At 37.5% G+C, this 22,980-nt stretch overlaps 1 protein-coding gene across 4 annotated transcripts; it reads left to right on the top strand.

Annotated features, from left to right (window-relative positions):
• The first annotated feature begins 5,332 nt into the window (after nucleotides 1–5,332).
• Nucleotides 5,333–22,255, top strand: LOC110466563 (transformer-2 protein homolog alpha-like). 4 transcript variants are annotated; one of them, XR_002464749.1, is made up of 12 exons: nucleotides 5,333–5,445; nucleotides 6,687–6,946; nucleotides 7,203–7,253; nucleotides 9,422–9,445; nucleotides 9,820–9,898; nucleotides 10,237–10,281; nucleotides 11,964–12,092; nucleotides 15,250–15,309; nucleotides 16,135–16,250; nucleotides 16,681–16,853; nucleotides 18,452–18,691; nucleotides 21,289–22,255. XR_002464749.1 is itself a non-coding variant. In XM_021523117.1 (11 exons), the coding sequence occupies exons 1-11, from the start codon at nucleotides 5,428–5,430 to the stop codon at nucleotides 21,291–21,293; spliced, it is 960 nt and encodes a 319-aa protein (XP_021378792.1). In that variant the 5' UTR covers nucleotides 5,333–5,427; the 3' UTR covers nucleotides 21,294–22,255. The 4 variants fall into 4 exon arrangements, 3 of the variants coding, with proteins under 3 accessions (XP_021378792.1, XP_021378793.1, XP_021378791.1); XM_021523117.1 differs by lacking the exon at nucleotides 18,452–18,691; XM_021523118.1 differs by lacking the exon at nucleotides 21,289–22,255 and having other exon boundaries at nucleotides 6,699–6,946; nucleotides 18,452–19,602.
• The last annotated feature ends 725 nt before the right edge of the window (nucleotides 22,256–22,980 follow it).

Genomic DNA, 22,980 nt, shown 5'->3' with positions numbered 1-22,980 from the left:
GGGGGGGGGCTTGTATAAGTTTCGATGAATCTGACTGAAAGCTGAACTGGATAGGCACAACTACTCAAGCCGGGTCAAAGAAGAGGTACCAGACGAAGAACAATCCATCCATCACTTTCATATCTCACCATATCACTAATGTTGAGGCCTTCGAATTCGTTTTTGTATTTTTTTTTGCTTATGGGACATTGACGAAACCAAAATTGATCTGCTGTCCCCATTGTAACACTTGGGATGTGCGGAGAAATTGTTTATGCAATGCAGCACATGATATATAGTGTATAATGGCACATTAGCGATCTGAAAAATCGCACCAACCAGCGACAGTTGGGAACTTTTCTTTTCCTATCGTACCTTAACTTGTATTTTTATTCTTGAACTTTATAATACGCAACGTCTCCCCAGGCACCACCTCATATTACACTGTAAAGCAGAATGTTCGACCAGGTGAGGAAGGCTCTCCAGACCGAGATATACAAAAGTCCATGAAAAGTGGTGGGTTTTATTCGTGCTGAATGTTAAGCATTAAGGGTAAGCAACGACTGGTTTACTTGATGTCAGTATAATGTGACAGAGTGGAATAATGTGATGGGTGTCTTCAGCATATAGTGTTTCGGTGAGATAGCACTCCACGCTATCACAAGGAGGCAACTACAACAACATACTGCCTCCAGTACGTACGTTTACTCTACACAACACCCAATCTGATTAAAATCCTCTGTTACATGTCTTCGCAGGCGAAATACGAAGTTAACGAAGCCATGTAACATATGATTTTAATCAGATTGCCTCAAGACTCAATTGGCATATGTTTTTTTTATTATGTCCCCCAAACGCCAAACGAAGTTTGAGGGACATATTGTTTTTGGTATTTTTATTATTCTTTCAATATCTTCCGCCGTGAAACATTCCGGACGTAAACTCATAGATGCCTGGACAGAACTTAATGAAACTTTGCCAACTTATAGATGAGCATGGGGAGGTGTGCACATTGTGTTTTAAATTCCGATCAGATCGTTGCCATAGCAACGACACGGTGGCTTTTGATTTATCAATTTTAGACATTGTTCGATTTTAATGAAAATTGGTTTATAGGGGTATTAAGGCACTACGATTTCAACCGCATAGGTTTCGTTGCCATAGCAACCTCAAAGCAACCACGCGGAGGCTTCTGATTGGTCGAAATTTATATATTGTTCGATTTTTATGAAAATTAGTAAATAAGGGTATTATGGGACTGCGAATTCAACCGCATAGGTTTCGTTGCCATAGCAACCATATACAGGCATTCTGATTGGTCAATTTTAAATATTGTTCGATTTTTATGAAAAATGGTATATAGGGGTATCAGGGGACTGCGATTTCAACCGTATAGGTTTCATTGCAAAAGCAACCTCACAGCAACTACGTGGAGGCTTCTGATTGCTCAAAATTTATATATTGTTTGATTTTTATGAAAATTGGTATATATGGTTATTAGGGGACTGCGACTTCACCTGCATAGGTTTCGTTGCTATAGCTACCACCTCCCAGATAGCACACCGCCGATGGGCCAACGTTGGCCCAACGAAACTGTACCGTTGGTCCAACGTAGGCATACACAAGCTTTTTGTCCATTGGCCCAACGTTGGGCCACTGGTGGCAGAAAATTATGTTGGGCCATTGTCTGAAAATAGTGTTGGCCCAACGTTGGGCCACAGTCTGATAATGCTAAAATTGTACTCCTGTAACAACGCTCGAACACCCCGCCCGGTATATTTCACATTTCTGTCTGTTTAAAATACAGTTTAGAGTTTAGCGATTTCGTTTTGTATTTCAACCAAACAAGAGTACCTTTCCCTGTAAATATGCAAATCGGGATCTGGAATTATCCAATCACGATGTTCATCACTCTCCATGCCATTATGTCACATGGGCAGATGGTCCGAACAGGACATGGGGCTAAACAACCAGAATTCGAATTGAAGTGATTTAAAAACGAGTTGTCAATGAAAATGGAATGTAGATCTTATATTATATTCACCTTTATCATTTACACGTTTTCATCCTACTCGTAGATAATTGCAGATGCATCAGTAACTTACTTTTGACAAGACATTGCAAAACGTACCCGCTTCCAATTTTTCCCGCTAAGCTGCATTCAGAACGAGGCTATACCGGACATCCATTAGACTATGGTTCGATGATCAGTTAATTTCCGACCGTGGGCCAACGGCGAGATGCGATCGTTGGCTATGCAGCTAAACTCCACCGTTGGGCCAACGGCGCGATGCGATCGTTGGCAATGCAGCTTAACACCGCAGTTGGGCCAACGGCGAGATGCGATCGTTGGCAATGCAGCTTAACACCGCAGTTGGGCCAACGGCGAGATGCGGTCGTTGGCAATGCAGATTAACTCCGCCGTTGGGCCAACGGCTAGATGCGATCGTTGGCTATGCAGCTTAACTTTACCGTTGGGCCAACGTCGATATGCGATCGTCGCATCGCGCCGTTGGCCCGACAATGTCGTGCTATCTGGGATGGAGGCTTCTGATTGGTCGAAAGATAGATATTGTTCTATTTTGATGAAAAATGGTATATAGGGGTACATTCGCGTTACCGGTTGAAACGGTTGAACCGGTTGAACCTGTAAAGAAAGCGATAGGTACAGATCTGGACCGAGGCTGACCTCAGGAAAATTTGGCACGTTTAGATTGAGGGGTCCAGACGTGCCTGACCGAAACTAAAATGCTGACTATTGCCAATTTGCGTTATTTCTTTCTCAAACAATGTCAAGTCACATGTGGTTTTTAAGTTACGTTATGTAATTCAGTGGATGGATGAAAGAAGGTCATAATATTCTTGAAACACGGTTTTTTATTCTCCGAAACTGTGGATTTTTAGCTCTGCTTATAGAACGGTCCAAGTGTGTTCGTTTATCGTGGACAATTTCTGTGCCACACGTACCGTTTCAACCGGGATACGCGAATGTAGCCATAGTGTATTAGGGGACTTCGAAATCAATCGCATAGGTATCATTGTCATAGAAACCACAGACACTTCTGATTGGTCGCAATTCACATGTATATTGTAAGTGGACTATGGCATTCCTAACCTTTTCTGATGCATCTTCGCGACTATGGGGGCAGTTTGGGGGACATCTGTAATGCCCCCCCCATTACAATTAGCACTTGTTATTAAGNTTTGTTTTAATTGTCCTGTAATGTTTTTGTAAAATATCAATTGTTTTGATGACTTACAGTTTGCATATTGATGAAAGAGATCGTCAGTCATTTTTTGAAAAGTAAAAGGTATTCAGAATGATATGCCAATTGGGTTTGAGTTGAAAAGCAAAAATACTGTTCTTACCCTGTATTGAGATATCAGAATGTCAGCTATTTCAAATTTTCAAATAGGAAGAACGAAAATGATAAAGTTGGTTTGAAATGTACAATGTTACTTGGCAGAATACGTTATAGATTGTTATTCTTTGTAGTAACTTTTTTGAATTTGTTATTGAAAAATATAAAATTAATTTATCTAATTATCTTAATACATATATATCATCTTAAATATACACACATACAACTGTAACATTGGGGATGAAAAACTACTTGAATCTGTTCAAATTGAAGCTATGCAAATTATAACTGGCCTAAGAAGTTATACATCTCACCATAAATTATACTATGAAACAGGTTTTGAAAAATTAAAAGATCGGCGAATAAGCATAAACTAGTCTTAATGTATAAAATCCTCAACCACTTAACACCTGATTATTTATTTGATATCATTGACCCTTATATCAATATACAGTCAATCACCATCTATGGACAAATCGATTTAGAATCTACAACAGTAGTTTCTTTCCTGATGTCATGCGCCTATGAAACAATCTCGGTCATTCTGTCATTGGTACTCTGGCTATCAGTTCTTTTAAAAAGAAAATTAACAAAACTCAAACACCACCCTGTCATTTTTATTGTTACTACATTTGGCTTACCTTGAAACTCAGTAATTGTTCATGTGACTTTGTGAATATGCGTTGTCACCACACAGATCCCTCATCTTGTTGACCAGGTCTGATTACGTAATCTGTTCCTCTTCATTTTCATTATGATGATTTATAATCAAAAGAAAATTCTCATGCTGGTTACTATGTCTTCCACACGATTGTTTCGCTCGTTTGTTTTTAGCTAATGGAGAAAAGGCTTTCGGTATTTGCCTTTTTGTCCTAAAATTGACGCTGCACGTGTAATGGCAGACAAACGTCAGCTGCGTGTAGGTCACTGACACAACCAGAAAGTCTACAACGAACCTCGGTCGCCCAATCATCCTGACGTTCGTCGCATGCCAACAGAATTTGATTATGGAAGTTACCTGTGCTCACTATAGCTACATCATTTCCTCTTTTCTTTTGTGAAGTTTTCGCAGTTTGTCCACAGAAAAGGCAATGTTCGGAAAATTTGAAGAGTTGTTTCCAACGCAAAGCTGGAGCGTGGATGTCCTTGCTCGTGCTACCATCAAAACTAACATTTTGGCGGACACTCTTGTCTATTTGATATTTATTGACATAAAGACGTCGGCAGTTTACATGCACATGTTGGCCTGCTACTCAGTGTTCCTCACTAGCTTTATTTATACCAATGCTACCCTTTTCGACAAGTTTTACGTTTTCGTGCTGAAAAGATAAAATATATGTATATTAGAGTACCGTCACAAACTAAAATTACGATATTAATTACAATAAGAAAATTAAAATAACAATGATACAGACAGAAATAAAAGAAATAATATTTATAAACACAAATAAAGTAGGGCGAGTTAAAACATAGCCATTTTTTTATGAATTTATATTGATCTCAAATAAATAAAATAAAAAAAAAAACGAAAACAAACCTCAGCTTAAGCTACCGGAGATGCTGACTAGGTGAATTTTAAGCTGAGTTTTGTTTTCGTTTTTTTATTTTATTTATTTGTGATCATTATAAATTTATAAAAAAAAATGCTATGTTTAGTAATTTGCGGGGCGTTATATTTTTGGGGGGCGAACTAGTTGGGGCGTTATGTTTTTTGGGGGCGAATTATTTGGGGCGTTATGTTTTTTGGGGGGCGACATCTCATTGTGGCGTTACGGTTTTGGGGCGAAACGTCTGACGAAATTGAATGATATATGACATATACAAAATTCTTTCATCCCAGAATTTCTTGATATTTTTAAAGTAATGCAGTAAAATTGAGTTCCTCCCGGTTCCATTAAAACATTTGTATACATTAAAATTTAGAAAATAACTATCTTGGTGGTGTGCTCCATGAAGTTATAATTCATTACGTCCCCTTAAATTACCCAGAATGCATTTGAAGCGTATATTGCCGCCATTCTTTCTCGTTGGTTGCACGTTGTATTTGTTTGGTGGCGAATCATTTCTCATATAAAACACATTCAACATGAGTGAAAACGGAGAAGTAAGTATGCATTAGCAAAACTCATCATGATATATATACGCAGTGCTAAGCTTAATTGTAATGAAGTGCTGATTACAATTTTTACATTCTTTTCTGACACCGACGCTCTGTCCATAGACTCGGACTGACCATGTCCTACATAAATCGAGACTGGCAGCATTTACTGGAGACATCCCATCAACTGTCTGATAAAAATACGCCGAATTAATTTTAGGGAATTCTAGATGTTTTGGTAGAACTTGTTGTCACTTGGGTGAACAATCTCCAATCAAGACATTGTACAAACATGAAACAACGGTATACAAAACGACGGGAGGCTTATCGTATACAATTAAGATACATGTCCCGTATTTGTAATATTCCAGACACTACCAGTGGAATGTATAATTCAGATTCTGGACATACTATTGGACTTTGGAATTCATTAGTCCGTCCATCCCTAGAGTATGTCTGTCCTGTTTGGTACCCATACACCCAGGATAACATCAATAAGATTGAAATGGTGCAACGCAGGGCTGCTCTTTATCTACTAAACAAAAACGTCTACACTCATAGAACATCTAGTGTCTCTGATATGTGTAGAACCATCTTAAATGGTGACCCCTTGCTGACAGACGCAGAGACAAGCCTATGTATGATGTTCAAATTTATAAACAATCAGGTAGTTATTAGTAAACACACTTTACTAATACCAGCAACCAGGCAATCGAGGCATGCCCATCACCAATCCTTCCAAATACTAACTGCAGAACCCAGGTCAGAAAACAATCCTTCTTTCCAAGATTAATATCTGAGTGGAATAAGATCCCATCAGATTTCATATCCTCCTGTTCTACTGCTGAATCTTTTAAATCTGCTCTCCTGTCAGTGTACCCTCAAAATTAAATCTAGATATATATCATTTTGGCTTTCTCGGAATCTACTAAATCTCTTTCTCCCTCATGACATTATCTTCAACTACCATGTAGAAGTAGAAATTTGTGACTGAGAACATCATGAATTTTTAACACGACTCCTTGTGTCTGGTCTATTTCAAGGGTCTTCTGCAGATTTACTCTGAGAGCTTCTTATTGGCTTCTCCGTGCCAACATTTTAAAACTGTTGTCAGCTTGTGGTAATTAAATTTGTTTGGCTCGCGTGATAGAAGTTTGCCACAATTTCAGTGGATTATTCAATTGATTGGTTGTTTTGTTTTATTCTATTAAATTGCTGATTATGATTGCATTTAACAAAAGTTATAGTATGTGTTTCAGCGATCAAGGTCGGCATCCAGAGAATCAAGAGACACAGGTGAACATTCAGGAACAACAGTAGGAGAAGAGGATAATAATTCTGCACCTTCACGTTCACTATCAGCACACTCATCACGTCTGTCTAGATCCAGATCCAAGTCCGGGTCTCCATACAACTACAACAACCAGAGAAGAGCAGGGTACTCTAGGTCAAGGTCACGATCAAGGTCAAGGTCACCACGTCATCGCAGGAGACGTTCATACAGCAGGTAAATGGCATAATTTTAAAACAACCCACTAATTACAGTCTGGAAACTAAATCTGAATCGTAATACATTTAAAATCGGTGCAGCACAAAGAGAAGCATTTCCCTTTTATGGCTGAATAATCCAATCCAACTTTTTACATCTTTTCCCTGCCACCACCCCAAAAATATACCCATAAACTTAAATATTTTCATTATCTGAATAGATATCTTCTGACTGTAACTAAGGATTGAGTTTGAACATTTGTATTGTTTTGTAGATCTCACAGTCGTTCACGATCAAGGAGTCCTTATGGTGACAGGAGAAGAAGGTGAGATAACCTGTTATTTTCACCAACTCCAGGATTTTTTTGTTATTTGGTAAAGGGGCATGTATGTCTCATTTGAGGAAGAAATTGGGAAGGAATTTTTCAAGGGTAAACTACAAACTTTGGGAATTGTGCATAACTATGATAAAGTTTGGCCCATTATTGGCTCCAAAAAGTCCTAATAAAACCCCACTGAACTCAGAAATGTACATTTTAGTTTTCTCAAACTGTATTCATTTTTAAACAGCTCAATATCTTAACCCTAAGGCTGCTACATTGATTTCTATGTTAAGGGACACCACTGCTGAATTAATTATTAAAATTTAAATTAATTTACTTGATTTTTCAAATGTGCATAACTTGAAAAAATATTTGTTATAACTTATATGTGAAAAAAAGTCATATGTAAATTGTTCGTTGTTGTCTCTAGTTTATATCAACGTTTTCAATTCTAAAGTTGCTTCAGTATTTACCTGTACAGGTTGTAATAAAGGTAAGAAAAAGTGAAACTTTTAATTAATCAGATTTATGAAAGAGAAAGATCATTTAAAAATTATTTTTGTCCGCAAATATGATTGTCAAATGATAACAGATTACAAACTTCATTTTTGAAATAAGACGCTGTACATTTGCACGGAGATTCTCGCATAAAAAAAGTCAGGTATTTCGTCCAGAATTGCATGTGATTTGCTACAGGTTTCAGGTCGTCATTCAATACATTTACTGTCACAGTCGGCATATCTTAGCTACAGTCTTGTTTATGATTAAATCATTGATAAAAAGTTTGAAGAAATAAATCTGCTCAAAACGTGTCAATGTTCAATTCGGCCTTATCTGCAGACGACATGTGCGTCTCGATCCGCCAATATTTTCCTGTTTGCGTAGGGCACACAGCCGTTCATTGGAAAGTTACATATTATGTTACACCAAAGTATTTCCACATCAACCATTTCAAAACCTTTATTATCATCGTAGGTGACGCTGGAGAATAAATGTTTACCATCATATTCATAGGTTCAATCTACACGTCCGCCATTTTTTTAACTTTTTTTCTGTTTGAAATTCTCTCGCACACCTTTGGTCATTACTAGGGTACACTGCCGTGAATATCGAAAGTAATGACAAAACAACCAACCAGAAGCCTTCTAATATACGCGTTCGGGTTTGGTATAGCAACAACCCGACTTCACACTTCCTGGCTACTGATCAAAACCATGACATTTTGTTATTATTGAAAAAAAATGAGAAAAATTTGATCAACAACTGTGTTGTTAAAACCATCAATGTGTCATCCGAGTCCATTGTTCCTAGTTCATTATATACACATGTTTTTGTGAGAGAATTTTCAGACATTTGACGTCAGTCTAGTAGACTATTGATTATCTTTACAATATATATTCACATTTAAACATTTTCTGGGTTAAATGAGTTTTTTAGGTCACCTGAGCTTTAGCTCAAGTGACCTATTGCTATCCGTTTTCGTCCGTCGTCGTCCGTCGTCCGTCGTACGTCGTCCGTCGTCCGTCGTCCGTCGTCCGTTAACATTTTACATTTCAAACTTAAAGTCAAGTTCTGCTGGGCCGATTGAACTGAAAGTTGATAGGAATGATCGCCTCATGGTCCTGACAAAGTGTTGTTATTTTTCGGGTCGATCAGAAATCCAATATGGCCGCCACGGCCGCCATTTTGAAAACCTATTTCAAACTTAAAGTCAAGTTCTGCTGGACCGATTGAACTGAAAGTTGGTAGGAATGATCGCCTCATGGTCCTGACAAAGTGTTGTTATTTTTCGGGTCGATCAGAAATCCAATATGGCCGCCACGGCCGCCATTTTGAAAACCTATTTCAAACTTAAAGTCAAGTTCTGCTGGACCGATTGAACTGAAAGTTGGTAGGAATGATCGCCTCATGGTCCTGACAAAGTGTTGTTATTTTTCGGGTCAATCAGAAATACAATTTGGCTGCCATGGCCGCTATTTTGCTACTAAGTTCTAATAGGCCGATCTCACTTAAAATTGGTCTAGGAATGATCAGCTCATGGTCCTGACAAAGTTAAGTTAACATTATACTATTTTTTACTCAAATTGGTACATATTTCAACAACAAAAATAAATACTATAGACTCAGGTGACCGTTAAGGCCCATGGGCCTCTTGTTTGATCTTATTTCAGGTCTGGAGCTGGAAGGAGCAGGAGGTAATATCACTATTGAATATATTAAATTGAATAACATTTTAAAATTATTGTTCAAAAGTGCATGATAAGTTGCAGTGATAAAGTTATTTTCATTATTTGATATATAAGTAATTGAGCTGGCAATATTTCAATAATTGAGCAGGATGCTTGAAATTATTAATTTGATTACTTGATGACAGCACTTTTCTTCCACACGTACCTTAGTTGTTTTCAATAAAAAAACACCAATGCGAAATGTAACAGTATCAGACAAAATCCAATCAAAATATTGTGTTAGTAAAAAGAATATCTCCATTTGTAGCGCATCATTATCATTCCAATATGTAAGAATTTCTAAATCATTGTAGTTGAGGCATACATTCTTATTCTTACAGAGACCATGACAGGGGACGTAGAACCTCGTACCGAAGCAGATCCAGATCACCACCTAGACGAGGATACAGAGGAAAGCGGGTGAGTTACTACTAACTAGACTGCTCAAGTATTTTGATACAACCGTCATTTGTAATAAATATTCCAGTCACAGATTAAAACGATTTTGAAAAGATTGTAAAAAGAGAACTTGTATTCATAAATTGATTCCTGGTGAACACATGTTTCAGAATAATTATATTAAATTGAAAAAATAATTGATGTGAATCACCCCAGACCTGGTTTGTTACGCAATCACTTGCAGGGATAAATGCAGATAAGCCACATACCTGAATGGAAGTGTAGATACATCAAACTGCAGGAGTTATGTTGGAGAGTTTTGTGCTTTTCCTGTAATTTGTGAATTATTAAAATTTCAGGACACCTCTCCTATGTCAAACAGACGGCGACACCAAGGCAACAGGGTATGTGTTGTAAATGTTACAGACCATTTTTTTTTTTATCAGAATGAGATATTTAAAAATCTCCAAAGTGAAGGGACTACAAATCAGTAATTTTATTCAATATTGTAGGTTTGGAAGGAATATGTATTTTAAAATAATAGCAAAATTTAATTGCACTTTTTCAGCTTTGGAAAATTAGCATTATTGTCATATAAATGAATTGATATTGAATAATTTGATAATAATAATAATATACAACATTTGATATAGCGCCCTATCTAGCTAACATAAGCCACTCTAAAGCACTTTACAGCACATAGATATACAGTTAATACTATTAGCATATATATTAATTATTAGCTCACCGGGTCCGAAGGACCAAGGTGAGCTTATGCCATACCGTGGCGTCCGTCAACAATTTCTTTTAACGACTTCTTCTTCTTAACCACTGATTGGAATTTAACTAAATTTGACTGGAAGCATCCCTAGGTGGTGGGGATTCAAAATTGTACAAATGGTGGGGCTGACCCCCCAGGGGGCTGAGAGGCGGGGCAAAAAGGGGACAATTTGGCTATATTGCTTTAAGTGACATCTCCTTTGGAACTAAGATATGGATATCAACCATATTTGACTAGAAGCCTCCCTAGGTGGTGTGGATTCAAAATTGTACAAATGGTTGGGCTGACCCCCCAGGGGGCTGAGAGGCGGGGCCAAAAGGGGGCATTTTGGCTATATTGCTACAAACGACTTCTGTAGAACTATGCACTGTATATCAATCATATTTAATCAGAAGCATTCATGGGAGGCAGGGATTAAAAATTGTACAAATGGTGTGGCGGCTGAGGAGCCGGGCCAAAAAGGGCTATTTAGCTATATTACTTTAAGTGACTTCTTCTCTGGAACTAAGAGATATATATCAACCATATTTGACTGGAAGCATCCCTAGGTGGTGTGGATTCAAAATTGTACAAATGTAGGGGCTGACCCCCCGGGCTAAGGGGTGGGGCCAAAAAAAAAAATTACTTGGAAATAGTTGAGATCCCCACCATATAACCATATATACAATTGCTGAGTATAAAGAGAGGAATGCACATTTGCTTCCAGGATGCTCTAGGGTCTGGCCCCACCCTTGGAGACTTAACCCCTGGTTCATAACTTTGAAACGGTCAAGATCCCCACCCCAAAACTATATATACAGTTGTTGGGCATAAAGAGACGAATGCAGTCATGATATTAGAATTGACCCCAGGGTGTGCCCCACCCTTGCAGACATAACCCCTGGGTCATAACTTTGAAACGGTTGAGATCCCCACCCCAAAACTATATTTACAAATGCTGGGCAAAAAGAGACAAATGCAGTCATGATATTAGAATTGATCCTGGGTCTGACCACAACCCTAGGGACCTAGTTTCTGAGTCACAGCTTGGAAACAGTTGAGATCCCCACCCCATAACCATACATAAAATTGCTGGGCATAAAAAATCAAATACAGATATGTTACAAGGATTGGCCTTGGGGTCTGGCATATTCCCTTGGATCTCATTTGGAGAATATTTTGCCATGATTGCTTAGATATCCAGGTGAGCGATACAGGCCATTTGGGCCTCTTGTTGATATCAATGTCTAAAGTGTAAATATTTAACGATGTTTCTTTTAATATTCAGGTTGACATGAAGCAAATTTCAATTATTTATGCTTTCAGGACAACCCAGAGCCAACGCGATGCTTGGGTATTTTTGGATTGAGTCTGTACACACAAGAGCGAGACCTTAGAGACGTGTTCTCACGTTATGGTTCACTTGAAGAAGTACAAGTTGTATATGACAGACAGGTATGGGCGTATGGGCATAACACTGTTTGATTTGTCTTGTTAGAAATCCCCCCCCCCCCCCCCCCAAAAAAACTGTTTGAAATTTATACCAGTCTATTCTCCTAAAAAAATGCAATTGAGACTGGTCAGTGTATTCTCCTACAGCCAAAAAAAAGTCCAAGTGACCATCTGTATTAAACGACCATTTGCTTTATGCGACCACTTTTCATTCCTCCCAACTGTTTTTACTATGTAATTTAACTGTATTAAGTGACCATCTGTCTAACGGGACCAGCGACCACCAAATACTGACCCCAAAATTACATAAAATGACCACATTTGATACATTTAAGCGACCATGTTTGACCAAAATATACAAAACGGTCGTTGAAATAACTGTGTAACTCTAAATTTTCATTCTTGAAATCGGGTCTGTTCAGAGATGTTTACGACAGAATTAACATTAGATGTCAGCGCAACTGCGCACTAAACCAAAAGCCTTTAATAACATCCCTGAACTTCTCAACGCCAAAGTACTAACGTCAATAAAAACGTTTTTCTGGCATCATACTGTTGGTTTTAGTTAGGTCATTTTTTCAAGTGGATTCTCTTTCCAGTTTCCACCATAAAATAAAGGAATAATATACGTGAACCCATCTGAACAGCTAACATTTAAACAGCAATATCTTTCGTAGCAAGTTAGCTTAAATCATGGTTATTACCGAAAACACAGTCGTGAAAGTTGAGAACTTCAACAAGTCTCCGGCGATTGTTTGTTCTGATCAATATCATAACATATATGATATATTATATATATAATAGAAATATTCTCAGATGCTCTTAGTTGTTTGTTTACTTTCATAACTATCACCTGACTATTGTTTAGTTATACACCTGATCTGTTGAACGATGTTGTTTTTAACTACCTGTATAACATGTGTAAATGTGTGCTTGGGGTGGTAGTCTGTTTACAAATGTCGTCTGAATAAGGAGTCGTTTGGTTAAAATCGGTTGTGTAATTCTGTACAAAATATATGATCAAACTTCATAATACGACCACTTTCATTAAACGACTGTTTTTTAGTTCACCTGGCCCGAAGGGCCAAGTGAGCTTATCCCATGGTGCAGCGTCCGGCGTCCATCAACATTTTCCTTTTAAATGCTACTTGTCCTGAATGGCTCAGAGGATTTTGACCAAATTTGGTCAGGAGCATCATTGGCCAAAGAGTTCTCAGTTTTGTATAAACGGAGGGTATAACCCCCCTGGGGGCAGAGGGGCGGGGCCAAATAGGGGGAAAATAGGTAAATCTTTAAAAATCTTCTTCTTCTCAGCCAATAGAAGGATTTTGACCAAATTTGTCCTGGAGCATCTTTGGACAAAGGAGACTCAAGTTTGTATAAACGGAGGGTGTGGCCTCTTTGGGGGCAGAGGGGTGGGGCCAAATAGGGGAAGTAGAGGATTTTTTCTCTCCTACTATACAAGTGAAGGGATTTAAACCAAATGCAGTCTGAAGCTTGGTCAGGAGCATCATTGGCCAAAGGGTTCTCAGTTTTGTATAAACGGACGGTATAGCCCCCCCCGGGGGCAGAGGGGCGGGGCTAAATAAGGGGAAAAAAGGTAAATCTTTAAAAATGTTCTTCTTCTCAACCAATTGAAGGATTTTGACCAAATTTGTCCTAGAGCATCTTTGGACAAAGAAGACTCAAGTTTGTATAAACGGAGGGTGTGGCCCCTCTGGGGGCGGAGGGGCGGGGCCCAATAGGGGAAATAGAGGATTTTTTTTCTCCTGCTATACAAGTGAAGGGATTTTAACCAAATGCAGTCTGAAGCATGATTAGGGACAAAAGAATCAATTTTGTATAAACTGAGGTGTGTGGGCCTCCTTCTAAGGGCAGATGGGTGGGGCCCATTAGGGGAAATAGAGGAAAACATCAAATATCCTTCTCCTTTTGTACCGATGAAGGGATTTTGACCAAATTTGGTCTGGAGCATCATTGGCCAAAGGGTTCTCAGTTTTGTATGAACGGAGGGTATGGTCCCCCTGGGGGCAGAGGGACGGGGCCAAATAGGGGAAAATAGGTAAATCTTTAAAAATCTTCTCCTCAACCAATTGAAGGATTTTGACCAAATTTGTCCTAGAGCATCTTTGGACAAAGGAGACTCAAGTTTGTATAAACGGAGGGTGTGGGCCTTCTGGCGGCATAGGAGCGGGGCCCAATAGGGGAAATAGAGGATTTTTTTTCTCCTACTATACAAGTGAAGGGATTTAAACCAAATGCAGTCTGAAGCATGCTTAGGGAGAAAAGAATCAATTTTGTTTAAACTGAGGTGTGTGGATTCCCCTTCTTTGGGGCAGATTAGTGGGGCCCATTAGGGGAAATAGAGGAAAACATTAAAGATCCTTCTCCTTCTGTACCGTTGAAGGGATTTTAACCTAACCAAACTTGTTTTAGAGAATCTTTGGGCAAAGGGAATTGAATATTTATAAATGGAAGATGCAACTTTGTTACTTGTACTCCTTTGATAAACCTGAATGGTACTCAGCAGGTTTTAAATTGAAAAATAAAATACCAGGTGAGCTATTAAGGTCCCTGGGCCTCTTGTTTAATTTCCCTTGGGTGGACGCTAAATACAGATTCCACTGTATGCATGTTTTCTGTTTTCGGTTCCCTACTGACCATAGATTTTTGTGCCTATCCTAAAGTTTTGATTGGCATTTAGTGATCGGCACTGTTAAAGTCAGAAATCCGGCTCTATATAAACACAGTAAAAATATTTTCAAAGAGAGAAAAATATGCCTACCTATTGACCCTAGGTAGGCATATGCAGACGACAATGCACTTTCTTTTTTTTGCCTAATAATATATGTGTAATCAGGCTCCTTTTCGATGAACATAAAAGTGAAAATAACTATTGACTGATAAGATACATAAAATTGTTTATATATTTCAATCCATCTTTGGAAAACATTGACTTTGGGCTATTCCAGTGACATTTATAACGGGAACAGACCTTATTGCAAGTATTGGTGTTTGTTTCCAGTTCAGTGCCCATTATGTACATAATTTGTTGGTTAAAAGAATTGCACTTATCGACCATTTGTTGGCCCTAATGACCTATACTGTGTTGATGGGCCGTTAAGCATGTAATTATAGTAATAATATTTATATTTTACAGAGTGGACGATCAAGAGGCTTTGCATTTATCTACTTTAGAAATATCGAAGATTCTATTGAGGTCAGTTACAAAACTAATTGACATTTTTAATGCATACGAAAGTGAGTGCTTCAATTTATGTAGTCGCTTCTTTGACCAAAATTCAAACTAATGTGGATAGTAAGTTGCATATTTTCATCGAGGCAGAAACTAGTATTTTGCACAAACATTTCAGCAATGTCCGTTATAATGTGTTAGACTTCATTAATATGTACACCAACGGAAACTTAATATCAAACTCCTTGATTATAATCATATCTTGGGTCGGAGGGCTGTAGAGTCTGAAGGAATGAACATAGCTGAATCTAGGACTTCCTCTCGACCAGAATCCAGTGTGTTACTACTTCATACTTTACAGCTTTTGCTAACTTATGTTATATTAATGATAAATGTATTTCATTCATAGAACAGACAAGGGTGACACTGATGTCAGTTTGACATATATCCAGTACAAAATTATTTGCATATTGTTTTGGAGCATTGAAACTGTTAAAGATAGGAAATATGGGAATACAAAAAAGTTTTTAGTTTCCCTGGACCAGGTCTTTTTCCTGTGGCAACTATTTCCATCGACTTTGCTTCAGGAAATAGACCTTACTTCGGGAAACCAAAAACTTTCTTTATCCCTTACGTCCATATTTCAACTGGGTTCAGTTATGAATACCTTATCCTGCACATTAATTTACTATTACACAATACTTCAAAACGTTCTAATTATGTGATCATTGTGTTCTTATTAAGACCTTTGGCTTGACTTAAAATTAGATTGCACTTCAGTTATCATAAAATTGTGTGAAACTTGTGTTTGGAATTTGGTATTTTAAATGGATGATGTAAATTTTGAAGGCAAAGGATCGATGCACAGGAAGTGAAATTGATGGACGAAGGATACGAGTAGACTACTCGATCACAGAAAGAGCACACACACCAACGCCAGGAATATACCTTGGCAAACCAACTGCGTAAGTATTACATGTTTATTGTTCTCATTCAATTAAAGAATTGCACACTGTCTTTCAAAGTTCAATTGCTAAATAGTGATAAATGATCGGTCATATGTTTTGTTAAATCATTTTAACAGATAGGTATACATCTGGCATAATGGTCTTTATTTCCTGCTCTTTGCATCTTTTAACTTTGATACTTGGATTTGTTACACTTTCGACAGTTTTCTTTGCTGGCTTAACACAAAATCATATAATTAAACATTTTGCAATATATATACATGTATTATTGCTACATGTAGTAAATAATGCAAGAGCGAACTGCTGATGATAATTTGTTGGCATACTTGGGTAAAATGAGTAAAGCCAAAGCTATCGGAGTGGATGATATGTGACGAATCGGTTATTTTCTTTCTGTATTCATGATGTTCTAACTTTTGATTATCAGGAGTGGTTATAGTGGTGGTGAACGTGGTAGTGGTGAACGGGGTAGTGGTGAACGTGGTGGGGGTAGTGAACGCGGTGGCGGTGAACGTGGTCGAAGTCGCAGATCCCCTTCCCCAAATCATGGCAGACGAGGACGATACAACTCAAGGTCACGATCACGCTCATTTTCTCCACGTAAGTACAGCAAATACTAGGATAACAAAAATCATTAAAATTGTATTCGTTTCCTTTTCTTGTTATCCCCGCATCCACTGAATCGGGGGATATTAATTTGGGGTTTGTCTGTCTGTCACGCTTCGTTTCCATGCAATAACTACAACAAATGTTAACCGATTTTCTTCAAACTTCGTCACAAGGTTAAATGTCTTAATGGCTCGACCAAGTTCGATGACCTATTTCAGCGGACCCCATTTGGCGGAGTTATGGCCCCTTGAATATTGAAAAATGTCAATTTCTGCTGCGCTTCGTTTCCGTGCAATAACTGCAACAAATTTTAACTGATTCTCTTCAAACTTGGTCACAGGATTAAATGCCTTAAGGGCTCTGCCGAGTCCAATGACCACTTACAGCGGACCCTATTTGGCGGAGTTATGGCCCCTTGAATAACGAATCATATTATCTGCTGGGTTTTGTATCTGTGCAATTACTACAACAAATGTTAACCGATATTCTTCAAACTTGGTCACAGTGTTAAATGCCGTAAGGGCTTGGCCAAGTGTGATGACCACTTACAGCAGACCCTATTTGGCAGAGCTATGGCCCGTTAAATAACGAATAATGTAATTATCTGCCGTTTCTGTTCATCAACTCTTGCAAATATTATCCGATTGTCTTCAAACTTAATAACAGGGTTCAACGGTTTAAGGGCTCGGCGAAGTATGATGACCACTTTCAGCGGACTTTATTTGGCAGAGTTATGGGACCTTCTCCGGTTCTCTTTGGTTTTCGTTTGATAATTGCTGTAGATATTGTTAAGATGTTTCAACCAGATTCCTTATTCACATCCAACTCATGCTAAGTTTGCCAACCGATGTGATTTGTGCATATTTACGGATAATCAATGAAGTATAGGGCTTTTTTTTTCTTCAAGTTTCAAGCTATACATATGTCTCAACAGTACGATACTCACGTGTTTAAACTTAACCTCAATAATGTTAACCTACAACATGTCCTGCAAGCGGGGGATATAAATTCCATGAATTTGCTTGTTGTTCCAATGCTAAATGAATCACCCATAGAAGGTAAAGGTTAGACATTCACCCTGATAAAAAAATCAATATGGTTATCATTGGGAGATGTGTCTGTAAATAGAAGTCATGACAGTGATATTACATACTGCTCTTAGTTTTATGCATCATATCATTACCCCAGTTGATATCACAAGTTCAATTCTGCAATGTAATTGAATCCCTTTTCCTCTGTATTTCGTGAATTGGTCTCTGCAAACAGGCACCCAAATGAACAAAGCAATGTTGATAACACCAGAATTTAATAGTTCAAGGCAGAATGCTGACTTTCGTTTATTGGAAATTTTGGTTGGTGTTAACTATTTCTGTGTGGGTTGTACATGTGGTCATGGTAAAACAGTGTTCAGGTGAAGTACAAGTGGACACATCATTGACTGTATTGAGCATTTAAATTCTACTGTTATCTTGTATGAGATAAAGTGAAATGATTTTGAACCAAAGCTAAATGAACAATTTATTACCTATAGAAACCCTATCTTTAAAAAGAAACTAGAAATGTGCTATTTTTTATATTTTTTCTAACAGGTGGTCATTATTGAGAGAGCTTAGTATAAGTTCTCAGCAGGAAGTAGCGGATACTGACAATGTAAAATTGTTCATTACCAAGACAGAGCATAGTTGATGCAGGCTCCTACATGTGGAAATGTTAAAATAAGTGTGCAGACTTTCAAAAAGTCTGTGTACATACAATTTTGTCATGACACCATAGAGACGTGTGGCATGTTTTCCCGCTGCGGTGTTAATAGCAGAAGAGACTATTGCTTGGTACTGTGCATTATAAAACTCATCATATTGTTTCATGATCAATTTGTTATATTTGGGTCTCTAAACCAAGTGTTCCAGTAAAAAAAAAATCATTTTGTAAATTGTTTTTTCTGAATCAATGTTCCTTTTTTTCAAAATTGTTTCCCTCACATTTAAGATATATTCTTTCTTGGGAGATCATCTAGGACATTGATCATATTATAATTACCAAATGGTAATATTTTTGTCATATCAGAATACATTGCAAAGGACATATATATGAAGTCGGCATGATCAGTGCTAGATTGGACTTGAAAGCAACCACAGATGGACAGACTTTCAGTCCTCAATTTGTGTATACTTAGAATGAAACAATGCAAAAAGTATGAACCAGATGAAGAAAAAATAGGGCAGGTTTTAATTGTCATTTATATGAAAATGAGAAATTTTGTATTCACAATGTTAACACAAATTTCATATTGTCCTGTCTTAAATGGGTATGAGATGAAAGTTGATCAAAATATCTGGCAGATTTGGTGTAAAATGACTTTCTTGTGTAAATGAAGGTATTCATAATCTTTCATTTTTGAGAGCATTTGACACAAATTGTTCCTGCTTATAATTAAGCTCAACAACATTTGTCCATACATTTCATATTAGCAAAGCTGAAGTCACGATGAAGGACGTAAATTTCACTTGTCTCTGTTATGTAATAGTACATTTTTACTGTATTTTTTTTATTCAGCTTGTATACATTGCAAAAATGTTTAATGTCTTTGAATTGAAATAATTTGTGTACATTATTTTGAATCGTGCTCATTGAATTGAAAATAGAAACACAAATATTTGATAGAGAAAGTCAGAGTTCTGGGATTTATGCTAAATAGCTTCCTAAAATATATATGAAGGCTTCATTTAACCTAATAAGATTTTTAGGTCACCTGAGCTTTAGCTCAAGTGACCTATTGCTATCCGTTTTCGTCCGTCGTCGTCCGTCGTCCGTCGTCCGTTAACATTTTACATTTCAAACTTAAAGTCAAGTTCTGCTGGGCCGATTGAACTGAAAGTTGGTAGGAATGATCGCCTCATGGTCCTGACAAAGTGTTGTTATTTTTCGGGTCGATCAGAAATCCAATATGGCCGCCACGGCCGCCATTTTGAAAACCTATTTCAAACTTAAAGTCAAGTTCTGCTGGACCGATTGAACTGAAAGTTGGTAGGAATGATCGCCTCATGGTCCTGACAAAGTGTTGTTATTTTTCGGGTCGATCAGAAATCCAATATGGCCGCCACGGCCGCCATTTTGAAAACCTATTTCAAACTTAAAGTCAAGTTCTGCTGGACCGATTGAACTGAAAGTTGGTAGGAATGATCGCCTCATGGTCCTGACAAAGTGTTGTTATTTTTCGGGTCGATCAGAAATCCAATATGGCCGCCACGGCCGCCATTTTGAAAACCTATTTCAAACTTAAAGTCAAGTTCTGCTGGACCGATTGAACTGAAAGTTGGTAGGAATGATCGCCTCATGGTCCTGACAAAGTGTTGTTATTTTTCGGGTCGATCAGAAATCCAATATGGCCGCCACGGCCACCATTTTGAAAACCTATTTCAAACTTAAAGTCAAGTTCTGCTGGACCGATTGAACTGAAAGTTGGTAGGAATGATCGCCTCATGGTCCTGACAAAGTGTTGTTATTTTTCGGGTCGATCAGAAATCCAATATGGCCGCCACGGCCGCCATTTTGAAAACCTATTTCAAACTTAAAGTCAAGTTCTGCTGGACCGATTGAACTTAAAGTTTGTAGGAATGATCGACTCATGGTCCTGACAAAGTGTTGTTATTTTTCAGGTCAATCATAAATCCAATATGGCCGCCACGGCCACCATTTTGAAAACATATTTCAAACTTAAAGTCAAGTTCTGCTAGGCCGATTGAACTGAAACTTTGTAGGAATGATTGACTCATGGTCCTGACAAAGTGTTGTTATTTTTCAGGTCGATCAGAAATCCAATATGGCCACCACAGCTGCCATTTTGGTAAACTATTTCAAACTTAAAGTAAAGATCTACTTGGCCGATTGAACTGAAACTTTGTAGGAATGATCGAATCATGGTCCTGACAAAGTGTTGTTATTTTTCGGGTCAATCAGAAATACAATTTGGCTGCCATGGCCGCTATTTTGCTACTAAGTTCTAATAGGCCGATCTCACTTAAAATTGGTCTAGGAATGATCAGCTCATGGTCCTGACAAAGTTAAGTTAACATTATACTATTTTTTACTCAAATTGGTACATATTTCAACAACAGAAATAAATACTGTTAACTCAGGTGACCGTTTAGGCCCATGGGCCTCTTGTTCCCTTAAGTATTCTAAAATTAATTATAATCTACTGGAGGGTTTGGAAGCAGGAATATCTTGTAACAATGTTAATTTCTACAAAATCGGAAGTTTTCTGATTATTAAAAATGATCTGCTGGAATCTTGGCAAATATGGAATTAAAATTGAACAGATATCCGAATAGAATGTTTTCAGTGCAAACATTGTTTAATACAAACAGAGTACAATTCCTACTGTTTCATGCTGTTGTACTCACATATTTTATTTTGCATTATAAAGGATGATGAAGAAAGAAAATTGAAGATTGAAGTAAGAAATTGAAGATCGTGAATGCGTAATATTCTTCACATCGTGTTATGGGTTGAAGTAATACCAATATTCGAAGAGAAGAATGAAGAAATGTGGTCAGATTAGTTGAAATCAATTTCTGAAGATGAAGAAGTTCTGTCTAAAGGATAAATTATTCAGAAGTTAAGGAATGAAAAATCGAAGAAAGGTTCTGGATAAAGAAAAAATAATGAGAATAGGCTCTGTGATATGCATAGAAAGAATTGAAGTGGCAAAACAAATAGAAGATGGGTTGATGAAAGATGAAATATGAAGCGTGGTAGAAGACATCGTTAGAGTCTAAAAATGGGACAGAAGAATGAAGTACATGGGAGTATAGGGAAGACCGAAAATTAATGCATGGTTTCTTGATTTGGGTAAGATTGATATATTTTTTTCATATTTCTAAAAGAATTTTTACTTGCGAAAAAAAAAGAGTTAAAGAATTGATTTTTTAAACTTAGCTATCAAAAGAAAGTCATTTCAATAACTGATGCTGAGTTAACTTTGAAATGTTTTAAAATCTTGTGTTTTTAAAGTTCCGTGTATTTGCTCAGAAATGAATTTTGCTGTGCATGAAAGGTGTATTCCATTTATTGTGTTGAAATGGCATATTATCAGCTTGATTGAGAAGGTTTCTTGATCAATGTTTTCAGCCTGGTATTGGTAAGTATGGTTATGTCATGATTATGTATATATGCGTTATATAACTGCTCAGCAAGTCAGGTGGATAGAGGATGAAATTTGATCTTGGGAAGAATTATCAACAAGACCGGTACCATGCAAGGAGAAGACAAAGGACAGGAAATGAACAGGATGGGGTACAACTGGAATGATTTCCTTACGGGTCTACATCATCTGGATAGAAGTCACTAGCAGATTGAATTTCCTTGTTCAATTAATTAAAAAGTGAAAACTATTTTCATTGTTGTGTTTTTTAATAAGGCCAAAGAAAAAATGTTGTTTCCTGCTACCCAACTTGCCCTTAAATTTTTTGTGCATACCCTAAATTCTTTTGGCAATGTTCAAGGAAGCACTGTTAAAGTCAAGGAAGCATAACATTTATTACCTACTTGCCCTAATTTTTTTCAGACATGTAACAGGAAACAAACATGGTTTTTTATTCTGCCTTCATGTTTTTTGTTTTTTGGCACACAATACAGTGAAATGTGCAGACAGATACCACGTAAAAGGCTCAAAAGCGGTAGCTTAACAGAGTATTTAATATACAGTAAATTATAGTTAACGAAATGATGGTTCTTGGGTAGATTCGTCTATCCGTATTATTGGTCTGTTGCACTCCCACTCGGTCATATCCTTCGTTGTCATAACTATTTACTAATTGTGGTACTGTAATAGTTGATGGAGACAAAATGAAAGCTGGGGGGATTGACGATATTGGTTTTGGAATGCCAAGAGTTGCTTTGATCTTTTGTTCTTTGTATGAAAACATTGAAGGCTGTAAAAGTGTCACGGTAATTATCTTCAGAATTCACATGGTAAAAAAAATCCTGTATGTACTGGTTGTTCGATGTTCATTGAAAACTATTCAAGTTCACATTTGATAGCACAATGTTTCGGCTATTCCATTTTGAGGTGGTGTTGGCAGATTCACAGTACCACGAGTAAAATGTTGTATTTTAG

This window comes from Mizuhopecten yessoensis, unplaced genomic scaffold (genome assembly GCF_002113885.1).
Source record: "Mizuhopecten yessoensis strain PY_sf001 unplaced genomic scaffold, ASM211388v2 scaffold11137, whole genome shotgun sequence".
In the NCBI taxonomy this organism is placed as follows: Eukaryota; Metazoa; Mollusca; class Bivalvia; order Pectinida; family Pectinidae; genus Mizuhopecten; species Mizuhopecten yessoensis.
The sequence above is the reverse complement of the archived record's forward strand: the minus strand, read 5'-3'. Positions and strand labels throughout refer to the sequence as shown.